Here is a 14,711-nt window from a genome sequence, read left to right as displayed (position 1 = left end):
ATGCACTTTTCCCCCACTTCAAGGTCTCTGAAGTTTGAGAACCACTGTCATAGTATAAAACAACAAAGAGGGGAATACATTAGACCACATCAGGACCTATTTTCACTAGTTATAACACTGCATCAGCTGTAGCTCATTAATTCAACCAATATGTAGTATATCTAACGTGAAAAATATTGTATCATGAATATTGAAAACTGAAATTCCTGTGCTCCTTCCAACTTCTAGAGCTGGGGGAAATGATGCTATTGAATGAAATCAACTGAATCACTTAGTAAAGTACCATTCTACTTTATGCCATAAATATATCTCATTTAATCCTTACAACTCACCTATGAAAGAGACACTATTATCCCCGTTTGACCCAAAAGAGGAAGCCAAAGTACAGCAAGATTAAGTAGTTTACCTGACATCACACAGCTAATAAGTATTAGAGACATATCTTGAACCTTGGTGGGGTGACTCAAGAGCCTGTGTTCTTTTTTTTTTAATTTTTTTCTTTTTTTTATTGTGGTAAAATACACATAACATAAAATTTACCATCTTAATCATTCTTAGGTATACAGTTCAGTGGTATTAAATACATTCACATTGTTGTTGCAGCCATTACCACCATCCCTTCCCCATAACTCCTTTTTTTTTTTATTTTTAAATTTTATTTTATTTAAACTCTTTTTTTTTTTCTGGAATGTCTTTTTCTTCTGTGTAACCTCCTCTTCTGGTTTAGGAACAATCTGTTCTTTTTCAATAAGGATCATTCAATATGGCAGGGAGAGGTCATGTATGGGTTGATCCGACCATAAGCTTTGTAAGTCCTGTGCCACATCTTGGGGGCTTTGTTCACCTGGATGTGCTCAATGACCAGAGAATCTACATCTAAGCCCTTAAGTTCAGCATTACTCTCTGCATTTTTGAGCATGTGCAGTAAAAATTCAGCACTCTTTTTGGGCCACCAACCCGAGTCCAGCCCCACTGTTTTGCCTGGGCACACCTACCAGCTCCACCATTGTAAAGTCGGAATGGCACACATTGCTTCTTTAAAGTGACATCCTTCAGATACTTGGTGGCTTTTCAGATATGCATACCCTTAATGGCCTGGGCAGTTTCACGAGTGCTCTTAAAGTGAACACGAAGATTTGAACCTCTTGATTTGCATGATTTCGTGGGGTTTTCTGGGTCAAGTGAATAGCGAACCATTTTTAGAGGTCACCTGGAAGTGAGCAAGAATAATTCTGTCAACATATATTTACAGTAACTCATATATGTACTAAACGCTGCCAGCAACTACTCAAGAGAGTTGTTGTTTTCATGATTAATCCAAAGGTGTCCTAAGAAATGCCATCATTGCAGTCTTTTTTTAAAATTTAATTTAATTAATCTATTTTTTTCTATTCTTTTTCAAATTCTTTTCCCATATAGGTCATTACAGAATATTGAGCAGAGTTCCCTGTGTTATACAGTAGGTCCTTGTTGGTTACCTATTTGAAGATAATAGCCTATGTCCTTAAGCATGATCTTGTGCTGCCTTCAAAGACAAATGAACTGTAGCTTATATCAAATGATGACCCTGGTAATCAAGTATATAGCTTTTGGTGGGATTTGAAATTAAAACCATCATCTTATACCCTTTTTGAACTTTTTCTTTTGTCTTTCTGTAGGAACCAGGATTCCTGACTGCATTTGAGTATAGTGAGAAGAGGAAGATGGTTTTCCATATCACCACTGGGAGCCAGGAATTTGAGTATGTATCTCATATTTTTTATAACCACTAAGCATAATCTTTGGAATACTATATTTCTTTTCCTCTATCCAGGTTGTTATTTTGACTATAAGTAGTAGAAATAGCTTCTTATTTTGCAGAAGTTTTCTTTTTTCTCAAAAAGCAACTGAAGCAAATAAATTCCAGACTGCTTATAAAAACAGGATTAAATTTCTTACAAGAAATTCAGACCCAAAATATAAGTAGTTTCTAAATCAGCCTATATTAATCTATAAACCATTTAAAAAATTAGTTTAACTTTTCATTTCTCTTTTCTTCTCCACTGATGAAGGAAATTCCATTTCACTTTTGGTTTTACTTAAAAATCAGTTGTTAGAGTGAATATTTTAGAAGAAATAATGCAGTGTTGGTTTTGCTCTTCAGCCTCAGAAGTTTTAACTTCCCTTTTTATTTATCATCTTATGATTCCTGAGACACAGTCATCATCTTCCCAATGCAAGTTGACTAGAATGTGGTTTTTTTCTCTACCTTAGTGGGCAGAGTTACTGTTTCATAAGTCAGAGCAGTGGCCAAGATCAATTTGAACAAAGGCAGTATTTCTTCAAAGTATTCCTCAAAACCCTGACCTCACAAAAAACTGCAAGAAAAAAAGAGTTCATAGTCAAACATGCCTCCACTTGAATGTCTGCTAGGCAGCTCAGACTTCACAGGTCTGAAACCAAACTTCTGATCTTTGCCCCAGATCTGCTCCTCCTAAAATCTCCCTCATCCTGAACTCTTTTTGATCCTCAGATCTGAAACATTAGTGTCATCCTTAGCACCTCTTTTCCCCTCTCACACCCTAACTCTAATCTATTAACAAATCCTGTCTGCTCTGCCTTCAAATATATTTAGTCAGAACAAACCAACCGGGCTTCCCTGGTGGCGCAGTGGTTAAGAATCCGCCTGCCAATGCAGGGGACACAGGTTTGTGCCCTGGTCCGGGAAGATCCCACATGCCGTGGAGCGACTAAGCCTGTGTGCCACAACTATTGAGCCTGTGCTCTAGAGCCCGCGAGCCACAACTACAGAGCCCACGTGCCACAGCTACTGAAGCCCGCGGACCTAGAGCCCGTGCTCCGCAACAAGAGAAGCCACCGCAATGAGAAGACTGCGCACTGCAGCGAAGAGTAGCCCCCGCTCGCAGCAACTAGAGAAAGACTGTGCAGCTACGAAGACCCAGTGCAGCCAAAAATAAATAAATAAATTTATAAACAAAACAAAACAATCCTTATATTAAAAAAAAAAACCAACCAGTTTCTTCAACAAATAAACTATAAGGAATAAAAAAAAAGAGATGGAATCAGGGAGAAGACCTAGATATTAAAAGAGATTTGAAAGACATGTCACTTAATCCCAATATGTGGATCTTATTTTGGATCCTGATTCAAACACACACGGATAATAAGACATATGAGACTGAAAACTGAACACTTACTAGATAGTTGATATTAAGGAATTACTAATTTTTTAGGTGTGATAATGGTAATGCAGTTCTTCATCTTGTAGAGATACCTACGGAAATATTTAGGATGAAATGATATGTTGCCTAGGATGTGCTTAAAGTAATATGAAAAGGGAAGGAAGTGGTTGGAGGTTTATATGAAAAAAGGTTGACCATGAGTTCATAGCTGATAATTTTTGAAGCTGAGTTATAGGTACATGAAGGTTCATTATTATATTGTTTTTGTCTACTTTTGTATGTTTGAAATTGTCCATAATAGAAAGTTTATATATATATATGTGTGTGTATATATACATATAATTTTTTTTTCTATTTGTGTCTATATGTGTACAGAGAAAGAGAAGAAATACAAATTCAATTACTTCTCACCACCTTCTCCTTTGTTACCTCACTGGTCTAAAACACCTGTTAGTATCTCTTCTGGATTATTAATAATAACTTCTAACTAACTTCCCTCCTTTAGATCTTGCCCCTACCATTTATTCTTCACATAGGAGCCAGAATAATCCTTTTAAAACATAGATCAGATCATAACACTCCTCTGCCCAAAACATCCTAATGACTCCCCATCTCACTCAGAGCAAAAACCAAAATCCTCTCTAATCTCAAATCTAAGCTCATCTTTAATTCATCTTGTGGTTTACTATGTACCAACCACACTAACTTCTTTGCTATTCCTAGAACATGCCAGATACACTCCGATGTCAGGGCCTTTGCACTTAGCATTCCCTCTGCCCGGAACACTCTTTCGTCATTATGTTCATGACTTGCTGTCAGGTTTTTCAGATCTTTGTTAAAATGTCCACTTCTCACTAAGGCCTTCTCTGATCACTTTATTTGAAAATTTATTTGAAAACTCCCCATCTTCATCCTCTGCACATCTTATCCCCTCGCTGGATCTAATTTTTTTTTTTTTTTTTTTTTTTTGCAGTACGCAGGCCTCTCACTGTTGTGGCCTCTCCCGTTGCAGAGCATAGGCTCTGGACGTGCAGGCTCAGCGGCCATGGCTCACGGGCCTAGCCGCTCCACGGCATGTGGGATCTTCCCGGACCGGGGCACGAACCCGTGTCCCCTGCATCGGCAGGTGGACTCAACCACTGCGCCACCAGGGGAGCCCTCTGGATCTAATTTTTATCCATACCATTTAATAACAACTGACATACCACAAATTTTACTTATGTTTATTGTCTGTTCTCTTATTAGAATGGAAGCTCCATGAAGTGATGGATTTCTGTCTCTTTTGTTCTCTGCTTTACTCCAAGGGCATAGAGCAATCTCTAACACAAACTAGGTGTTCAATAAATATTTGTAGAATGACTAATTGAATGAATAAACAAATAGTGAATAAAATAAGTTAGGGAAGTGCAATATACTATATTCTCCTCTTGGAGATTCACACATTTTATTAAAGGGTCTGAATTCCTGCAGTGAAATAAAACACCTCTTTAACCTAGCATTGCCTCAAATTTTTAAAATCACAGAACTTTTTTTCAAGTAACAGCTAAGGAAAAGTCTTTGGTCCAAGACAAATTGGTCAAGGTAACTTGATTCCGGGACTTCCCTGGTGGTCCAGTGGGTGGAACTCCATGCTCCTAATGCAGGGGGCCAGGTTCTATTCCTGGCCAGGGAACTAGATCCCGCATGCGTGCCGCAACTAAGAAGTCCACATGCCACAGCTAAAAGATCCCGCGTGCCGCAACTAAGACCCAGTGCAGCCTAAATAAATAAATAAATAAATAAAACTTGATTCAAATGACAACTTGATATTCTCCAGTTGCTCTACCACGTCATGGTTTAAGAACCACTCGGCTTAGAGAAATTATTACTCTCATAGTGAGCTTTCTGATGTCCTCAGTGTTGGGTTTTGGGGCACATAAAAGATTACTCAGGAGCTAGATTTTTTTAAATTAATATTTTATTTGTTTAAATGTTATATAATTTTTTCTTAAGCTGCGAGTCTGTTTATAAATTTGGCAAATTTTAAGGGAGCCTTTCTAATATGGTTAACTAAATTCCCTTAAACATTTTAAATTATATTTATAAATTTATTATATTATATTTCCTCTAAGAACTTTATCTGTGTAATTATTAAAATCTTTCCAATTATCTGAATGTCTTATAAATTTAATAAATTAAACTTATAAGTATAGTGAGTCTTAGACACTCTTAAATGTTCAAATACTGTTTATAAACTTAGTTATCAACTTAGAAACTGCAGGTCTATATCATTTAATCAATTAGAGGCTAATGTGTTATTCTAAAAATGTCAAATTCTCTTAAATTTTGAAAATTCTCAGGGACCAAATATGCACAGATTATTCCCAAATTTAATATGAAAATAGTAATCTGCGGGTTTGATTTGTGTCTCCATTTTTAAATCTTCCTAGATTTAAAAACACTATTTCTGTACCTAATTGTAAATTTTCCTGAGTTTCATAAGGGAACAATTATGCTATCCCAAATAATTTGGGGTACCCTTTCAGTTAAATTTTGGGGTCACTTTTTCAGCATATCAACCAGAAATTTTGTCTGAGATTTTCCAGAGCTATAGCCTTTCAGGGTGATTTTTCTCAAGATGAGGAGGACCAAGTATCAGTAAAACTCTCTTTAATAGTTGGTAGGTTTATAGAATCCCTAAGTATTGGGTTGGCCAAAGAGTTTGTTAGGGTTTTTCCGGAACATCTTGCAGAACACCCGAACGAACTTTTTGGCCAACCCACCAAATGGCGTGGTCTCTCCACCATGTCCTTTATGTGGGTCAGTATCTAGATTTTTCTTCTTCTCATTAAAGTCTGTAGCCCTCACTAAATCTGTGGATAACTTCCAACATTACTTCAATTTACATTTAAGCTGCTCTCTTAAACTATGTAAGTGTAAATCTGTTAGATTATCCATCTCTTAAAGCTTTGTCTAATCTGTGACCATGTCCCAAACGTCATGCTAATAAAAACTACAAAGATTTTTGGGCTTCCCTGGTGGCGCAGTGGTTAAGAATCCACCTGCCAATGCAGGGGACACGGGTTCGAGCCCTGGTCTGGGAAGATCCCATATGCTGCGGAGCAACTAAGCCCATGCGCCACAACTACTGAGCCTGCGCTCTAGGGCCTGTGAGCCACAACTACTGAGCCCGCGTGCTGCAACTACTGAAGCCCATGCACCTAGAGCCCGTGCTCTGCAACAAGAGAAGCCACTGCAATGAGAAGCCCGTGCACCACAACGAAGAGTAGCCCCAGCTTACCACAACTAGAGAAAGCCGGTGCACAGCAACAAAGACCCAACGCAGACAAAAATAAATAAATAACTACAAAGATTTTAAAAGTGCTCTTACCAGGTCTTAGCACAATTGCCATAATTAATATTTGTTGCATTAAATGAATGAATGAGATTAATTAACTTTAGGTCTTTCCATATCAAGAGTATGTATTAAATGCGCTGAATCACTGCATTACCAGTTAAGTGCATGCTGTCAAAATCTGACAGTTATTCTTCTATCTGCTAGCGTTACCTGTCGCGTCTTTGAATATTTTTTATTCTGACATGTTCTTCATAGAATTTGGTTTGTGTGAGATAAGCCAGTCATGGTGACAATCACTGGATTCTCCTAATATCTATTTTTCATGTTTTTCAGTACATTAAAAAAATTGGATATTCAGTTGACTTTTAGAAACATAGTCCCAGCACAATATGAAAAACCCAATTAATAACTAAAAATCATTTATTCGCACTCCAGTTCAGTTCTTTAGAATTACTGAAATATAAGCCCTGCATAGCCCATTTCCTATTGGTACACAGGAGTTAAGAACAACAGGGCTTATAAATTGTTTTGTTGATCCCCCTGCCCATACACAGTATAACCTGTGATCTAAACAGGTGGGAAGCCATTTATTCAGCCAAGAATTCCTGTTCATGTTGGACAGATAGAAAGATATATAGATAGATAGAAATGATACTAATGATGTTAGCACTTTCTCCTTTCTTGATATCTCTATTTCTGTTCCAGTTACTAAAGCTTACTTTCTATTTCTAGTAAGTTGCTAGGAGGTGGAATTGAAAGCATGGCAATCACAGAAGCTTTTGGAGGTAGGTAGAACCTTAATATTTTGTTTTATGAAAAATATGTGTATATATACACACCCATATATATATATAATTAAGTAGTCAATTGTAAATTGTATCTATTTTGGAACTTATGATGAAATATCAGTTATCATAATGCAAGATCGTTCTGGGCTGCAATTAAAATATATTCCAACATTAACAGATGAGTTTTATTGGCATTTTTCATCTTTTTATCTCTGATTCCTATAGAAGAGATTAGAATTTTTTTCTGTCATACCTTCAGAGGGTAGTTGTATAATGAGACCGATCTTATTTCTAAAAAATACATGTTTCAGGAACACAGAGAATAGATTTCCCTTCCCTTATTGTATCCTCTATTTAAAAAAAAAGTCAGGAATTCCCTGGCAGTCCAGTGGTTAGGACTCTGTGCTCTCACTGCCAAGGGCCCAGTTTTGGTCCCTGGTTGGGGAACTAGAATCCCACGGGCCACACAATGTGGTCAAAAAAAAAAAAAGTTCATGCATAGCTATGTTATGTACTATTCCTGACAGTTCCAGTATTTTCAGTCCTCAGAGAACTAAATCTGTTTTTTGGTTGTTGTTGTTGGTTTTTTTTTTTTAATATTTTATTTATTTATTTATTTATTTGGCTGCATCAGGACTTAGTTGCAGCACACGGGATCGTTTTGTTTGTTTGTTTGTTTGTTTGTTTTTGCGGTACGCGGGCCTCTCACTGCCATGGCCTCTCCCGTTTTGGAGCACAGGCTCCGGATGCCCAGGCTCAGCGGCCATGGCTCACGGGCCCAACTGCTCCGCGGCATGTGGGATCCTCCCGGACCGGGGCACGAACCCGCATCCCCTGCATCGGCAGGTGGACTCCCAACCACTGCGCCACCAGGGAAGCCCCCACGGGATCTTTTAGTTGCAGCATGTGGGCTCTTAGTTGCAGCATGCAGGATCTAGTTCCCTGACCTGGGATGGAACCTGGGCCTCCTGAATTGGGAGCATGGAGTCTTAACCACTGGACCACCAGGGAAGTCCCTGTTTTTTGTTTTGTTTTGTTTTTTTGGTGTTGATGTTTCTGTTGACTTGGAGAAATAAATCTGTGTTTATTTCAGTTGACTCTCAGTCTTAATGGCTTACCTGCTGTTGTATTCATTGATATTTGTGAGCTTATTTCTTGATTTTAATCTGTTGGAGTTCAATAGGCCTAAATTGGTGAGTGGGGACATTTTTCTCCGGAGAGAATTTGCTTTTGTTGGTAGCTAGGGAATACCACCAATCTGAGGATCCCTCTGGGATCCCCCCTGAGGATCTCAGGTCAGTGGGAGAACCCCAGACTCTCATTCCTGTGGTGGAGTCTTAAACTTTCATTTATATAACTATTCCTAAGGAAAATTTGGTTTAAGTTAATTATCATCTAAAGGACAGTTCTGAAAAAGAAAACCTTTTAAAATTTGTTTTTACTACTGGTACTCATATATGCAGAATCCATTCATGACACAGAGGTACTTTATGTGTGAGATTTGACAGTGGAAAAGAAAACCATACTCTGAGGCCATATTTATTCTTTATGAAAATATCTAAAAATTAACTATGTATGGTTTTTTTCTATATTTCACAGAATTTCGAACTGGAAAAACCCAACTCTCTCATACCCTCTGTGGTAAGGATATGTAACAACAATAATAGCAATAACAATAATAATCATAGAGATCACTTACTGTTCTACTTTGTGCCTGGTACTTACATAACCTCATGTAATCTGAACAAACTTGCAAGGAAACTAAAACTCAGAGACATTACATAAACTGCCCATGGTTACACAAATACCAGAGCTAGTCCTTGAATATGTGATGCTTGAGGTGATATTGTATGTACTGCTGTCTGAACACCTAAATAGAAATACGGAGGAGGTAAATGGGTATATGAATGTGTTGGTGGAGAGAGGTATTCATTCATGGTCTCGATTTTTCCCATTCTATCTTTTCTATATTGTATTTATGAGAATGTCAGAGAATCTTTTGAGGCCTAGAATTCCTTACTTTCCATAGAGTAAGGTTGGAACTAAAAAAGACTTAAATGTTTCTAAAGCAAAATAAGCAAAAATACCTCCTTTTGCAAAAAGACATTTACACTACATTTCTTTGACCTAAGTAGAAGGAGCATGGAAAAGTGTTTAATAAGGGGATTCTGGCATCAAAATAGCTCTGTCAATAATAGCTGCATGACCTGGGGCAAGTTGCTTCACCTTTCAGATTTTCCCTATCAGTAAAACAGGAGTAATGATAGTGCCAAACTTAGGGTTGTTTTGAAAAATAAATGAAATAATGTATGTACTTCATGTGAAGTAATTCCTTAGTGTTTACTACATATAAAGAAAATGCATTTAAAATTTTGACATACATTAATTGAAAAGTTACTTAAATGAGTTATGTAGCATAAATTATATTTATGATTATTTCTTATAGAAAAAAGTTAGTGATACTTAAATTCTACTTCTTTAGGAGAACTAAATTTCATGAATATCTCCCATTGTGAAAGATATTGACATTCTTTGTTGAATTACTACTATGCTGGCAGAATACTTATAATCTTACCACTGGTTAGTAATATAAAAATATAGCATGCTGTTTAGAAACTAAAGGATCATTATTCTTTGCTACGTGGCTAGACAGTTGCAACCAGCCTAAATACCATGTTAATTTATATACACATTTGTACGAAGTTTATTCACTCTTACTAATATTAACTAAATTTTAATTGCTTTCTAGTGACAGCTCAACTTCCAGGAGCAGGTGGCTACTCAGGAGGAAAGATTATCTTCATTGATACAGAAAACACTTTGTAACCCTTTTATTTAAACAAGTTGCTAACATAATAGTGAGATATAGTACTGTTACTATAAAAGAGAATTCGTTTGAAATATGTCATTTTGTGATCACCCTGTAAACCAGCAATAATGAGAAAAGCCAAGGGAAAACAGTTGCTAGTTGAGTTCGCAAATCACTTTTTCCCCCTGAAATTTTTATTTTATTTTATTTTTTTATTGAAGTATAGTTGACTTACAATGTTGTGTTAGTTTCAGGTGTACAGCAAAGTGATCCAGTTTTATATACATATATATATGTGTATTTATGTGTATATATATATATATATATATATATATTCTTTTTCAGATTCTTTTTCCCTTATAGGTTATTAGGTTATTACAAAATATTGAGTATAGTTCCCTGTGCTACACAGTAGGCAGTAGGTCCTTGTTGTCTATCTATTTTATATATATTAGTGTGTATATGTTAATCCCAAACTCCTAATTTATCCCTCCCCACCACTCTTTCCGCTTTGGTAACCATAAGTTTGTTTTCTATGTTCAAATCACCTTTTTTCATAGTTTTTTTTTAAATTTATTAATTTAATTTATTAATTAATTTATTTTGGGCTGTGTTGGGTCTTCGTTGCTACGCGTGGGCTTTTCTCTAGTTGCGGCGAACGGAGGCTACTCTTTGTTGCGGTGCACGGGCTTCTCATTGCAGTGGCTTCTCTTGTTGCAGAGCACAGGCTCTAGGTCGTGGGCTTCAGTAGTCGTGGCATGCGGGCTCAGTAGTTGTGGCTCGCGGGCTCTAGAGTGCAGGCTCAGTAGTTGTTGCGCACGGGCTTAGTTGCTCTGCGGCATGTGGGACCTTCCCGGACCAGGGCTCGAACCCGTGTCCCCTGCACTGGCAGGCTGATTCTTAACCACTGCGCCACCAGGGAAGTCCCTCAAATCACCTTTTTTTAAAAAAGGTTTCACTTCTCCAAATGGGTTTGGTATAAAATTGACAAAACAAATACATGAGAGGAAATTACATCCTATTTGTTTTTAATTCTCTTACTTCTCCAAAGATTTAACTTAATAGCTAGAAGATTATTGACTCACTCAAAGTCATGGTCTCAAATAAAGGAAAAGGTCTGAATTGAACAAAAATACAGAAGGAAAAAGAGAAGAACCTGTTTGGGTAACAAAAAGAATTGCAGTTTTATTGAAGTGTAAGTTATTTCAGAAAGCAAGACTGGAAATGTGGGTCTTAGACCTGAAGGGCCTTGAAGCTGGATGATGGGTGCAAATTGGATTCTTTTGCAATATTCTAGGCAAGTAATGAGATTTGATGACTGTATTTGGTAGACAAAGGAAAGAGAGTCTTGGGAAACCACTCTTAAGTTTGTCTAGATACTAGGAGAATAATGATGACAGAATTGGGAAGATCATGTTTCAGAGAAAAGGTAATGTTTCATTTTAATACGTCGAATATGAGGTACAGAGGGACATCCATATGGCAGTTGGAAATGTTGGACTCAGCTTGAGAAAGGGGTAGGGCCAAGGATATGGATGGAATAGCCAGGGGGAGGCAAGAGAACTTACATAGAGAGAAGAGAAGAGAACTGAGAACATAACTTTGGGGTGTGCCTATGTCTAGGAAGAGGGACTAAAAAGACGAATCAATAGAGACAGACAAAGTAAGAGGATATCTCGTTGTGGATGCTAAGCATAAGGAAAGTTTCAAGAAGAAAATGGTAGTCAGTGATGTTCCACAGAGAGAGAGAGAGAGAGAGAGAGAAGGTGCAAACTGAAAAAGATCACTGAGGTTTGCAATTAGGAGTCCAAGAGGCCATTTGCAGTAAAGTAAGATGATGGAAGCTTGTTGCAAATAAACAGTAAGGAATTGAGGCAGTGTGTGATTAACCAATAAATAGAAGAAATACGGTAGTTTGAGGAGATATCAGGTTCAGAGGACATTCTTTTTAACAATAGGACTGTAGGAAGAGGCGCCCAGCTGGAGTTCAACTAGTTTCAGAAACAGTTGATTAAGGATGGTTCTTGAGAAGGAGGAATTGTTCTTGCAGAATAGCTGCCACTGTTTGGGCAATTTGGATTTTATCAAGAATGGCTGAAAGAAACAGTTAGGAGCCAGGTCATATGCAAGAGGGAATAGGGAGGAACAGCTGGGAGGAGCAAGGACATGCAGGGGCCCGAGTGGAATGTTCTCACTCTTTCAGTGTCTCTTACATGTATACTGCTCTCTCTTGGTACTTTTCTTTTTATGTGTTTATATTTTGCCTACATAATTATGTTTTACACTTACCTATGGCATAGATTATCTTATGACCCTGAAATCCTCCCCAGTGCCTTGCACTGGTAATTGGTTAATATGGTAACCGATTCCATATGGGAATCAATTAATAAACATTTGTATATTGATTTGAACTTCCCTTCAGCATAAGCCCAACTTTTACATTCCTGGTTACATAATCACCCGGCTTTGTAAAAACTGACAAAGTGAAAAACATTTTTTATTGCCTCTTCCAATTCCTTGTCTTCTTTGATTTGTCCACCAAAAACATCTACTGGGTATACTCAGCAGCAATAGAAGATTTAAGTGGCTGTCACTAAAACTCTGAAGAAAACATATATAGTGCTGTAGGACAGAGATGGCTGGGAAATCCTAAAGACAATTCAATTCAGTGTTTACTGAACTAGTTCCAAGTGTCACAAATAAGATTAAAAATGGTCCTTACTTTACAGTTACTTACAGTATGATCAGTATTATACAAATACTGTAAACAAAGTGAAATTAGACCACAGACGTGCATTTTATTTTATCTTACTTCACTTTAGAGAATATTATAGACATATTGTTAGGATCACCAAAGACCTATAAAGAATGTTTATTACTCCTTTATAGTCTAGAAAGGTATAAGTGATTATTAGCGTCTTCCAGAATACCTTTTCAGGTACACTGAATTTGCCCCCCTATGAATTTACTAATTTCAAAATGCTAACACAACTCCTTTAGAAGAAAGTGGATTTTAAACCCTAAATAAACCAAAAACTATCTGATAATAATTCCCTTCTGGACCCTTGAAGTTACTTTTTTGACTCTTTGGTTTATGGAGTCAAATTTATCATTTGTTGGCAACACGTGGTTAGTGATATATTAAACTATTTCATGTTGAACAAGTGAGGAATATGAAGAGAGTGAATTAATTCACTTTGAACTGACTTGAATTATAATTCAGTGATATTATCTTCCTAGACTAGGTCTATGTTTATTGAACTGAGAACAACAGAGATTCACAAATCTTAGTTTCTAGTTTTTCTCTTGGAACTGACTTGCTGCATAATCCTGAGTCATTTGCCTAATCTCTGTTTGTCAGTGTCCTCCTTTGTAAAATGTAATAGAGACCATAACAACTAACTTCCAAGGTTATTGTTTAGATAATTTAATATTTAAATTCATTACTGTCTCATTATTTCTATCACTGTTATCACTACCTAAGGTATTCATTAATTGAGGCACTTATGAAAAACAAAGTCTGATATAGATTTTAAGTGATTATTAGTATCCTCCAGAATACCTTTGCAGGTGCCGTGTTTTCCCTCTCTTTGATACACTTGCTTACGGTATTATTTTTTGTAGTTGTTGTCTAAACTTTTTGGAATTGATTTATTGAATCCTTAATCCTGGCATACTCCAGCCGTCCAGATCGCCTTCGGGACATTGCTGACCGCTTCAGTGTAGACCATGATGCAGTCCTGGACAATGTACTTTATGCACGTGCATATACTAGTAAGAGCCCCATGCAATTGGATGCTTAAGCTGTTTTAAGGTTGGCAGCACTGATTTATTATTTGAGTGATGCTTACAACATTTGGACACTATTCTTTTCTCTTTATATTTTACTTTTCTCTAAATTTATTTAGTCAGTCCACAAATTTTATCATTTGGTAAGTCCTTAGACATCGAAATGCTCTCAAATTATTTCTTATTCTTTGTCTTTGAAATGGAGGTAACATTCTTTTTGGATAAGGTAGCATTTGGTATGTATGCTAAGGCAGAATATGAAATCATATTTAATAAAGTCATAAATAATTAAGAAAATCCTTCAAGGACTCTCTTTTGCCTGACTCCCAAGAACATACATGATCTTAGCCTCTGCTTCTTCTAGTTTTTATAACATTTTCCCACTGCATTTCCCACCAGGTGAACATCAGATGGAGCTACTTGATTATGTAGCAGCAAAGTTCCATGAAGAAGCTGGCATCTTCAAACTATTGGTACGAGCTTTTAAATATTGCTCAATCTAGAACTATTTAGCATATTATCTTTCTTCTATTGATTCCAAATCAAATTAACTTCTTCCTTCCATTTCCAAATGCATTATTTATTTTTACATTAATGCTACACAGATCATTGATTCAATAATGGCACTTTTCCGAGTGGATTTCAGTGGTCGTGGGGAGTTGGCTGAACGGCAGCAAAAACTGGCCCAGATGTTGTCACGACTCCAAAAAATCTCAGAAGGTAGATTTTTTCCTTAATTTTTTAAAAATAAATTTATTTATTTATTTATCTTTGGCTGCGTTGCTTGTGCAGGCTTTCTCTAGTTG

At 36.9% G+C, this 14,711-nt stretch overlaps 1 protein-coding gene and 1 pseudogene across 3 annotated transcripts in view; one reads left to right on the top strand and one right to left on the bottom strand.

Moving 5' to 3' along the window:
* The window catches only part of DMC1 (DNA meiotic recombinase 1), a 40,423-nt gene that overhangs the window by 4,872 nt on the left and 20,840 nt on the right, over nucleotides 1–14,711 (top strand). Inside the window, exons 5-11 of one of the 2 annotated variants that reach the window (XM_082635990.1) lie at nucleotides 1,659–1,741; nucleotides 7,252–7,304; nucleotides 8,907–8,948; nucleotides 10,057–10,129; nucleotides 13,799–13,890; nucleotides 14,305–14,378; nucleotides 14,511–14,625. In XM_082635990.1, coding sequence (XP_082492116.1) covers nucleotides 1,659–1,741; nucleotides 7,252–7,304; nucleotides 8,907–8,948; nucleotides 10,057–10,129; nucleotides 13,799–13,890; nucleotides 14,305–14,378; nucleotides 14,511–14,625 — 532 coding nt within the window. The remainder of the gene's footprint in view (nucleotides 1–1,658; nucleotides 1,742–7,251; nucleotides 7,305–8,906; nucleotides 8,949–10,056; nucleotides 10,130–13,798; nucleotides 13,891–14,304; nucleotides 14,379–14,510; nucleotides 14,626–14,711) is intronic. The other variant, XM_082635991.1, reaches the window with a different exon arrangement.
* LOC309812226 (large ribosomal subunit protein uL22-like) lies at nucleotides 254–1,197 on the bottom strand (annotated as a pseudogene). Its single transcript has one exon. The product of its transcript is annotated as a large ribosomal subunit protein uL22-like (transcript).

This window comes from Mesoplodon mirus, assembly GCF_964341445.2.
Source record: "Mesoplodon mirus genome assembly, chromosome: 11".
Taxonomy (NCBI): Eukaryota; Metazoa; Chordata; class Mammalia; order Artiodactyla; family Ziphiidae; genus Mesoplodon; species Mesoplodon mirus.
Note: the sequence above shows the minus strand (reverse complement) of the source record. Positions and strands in the feature narration are given on the sequence as shown.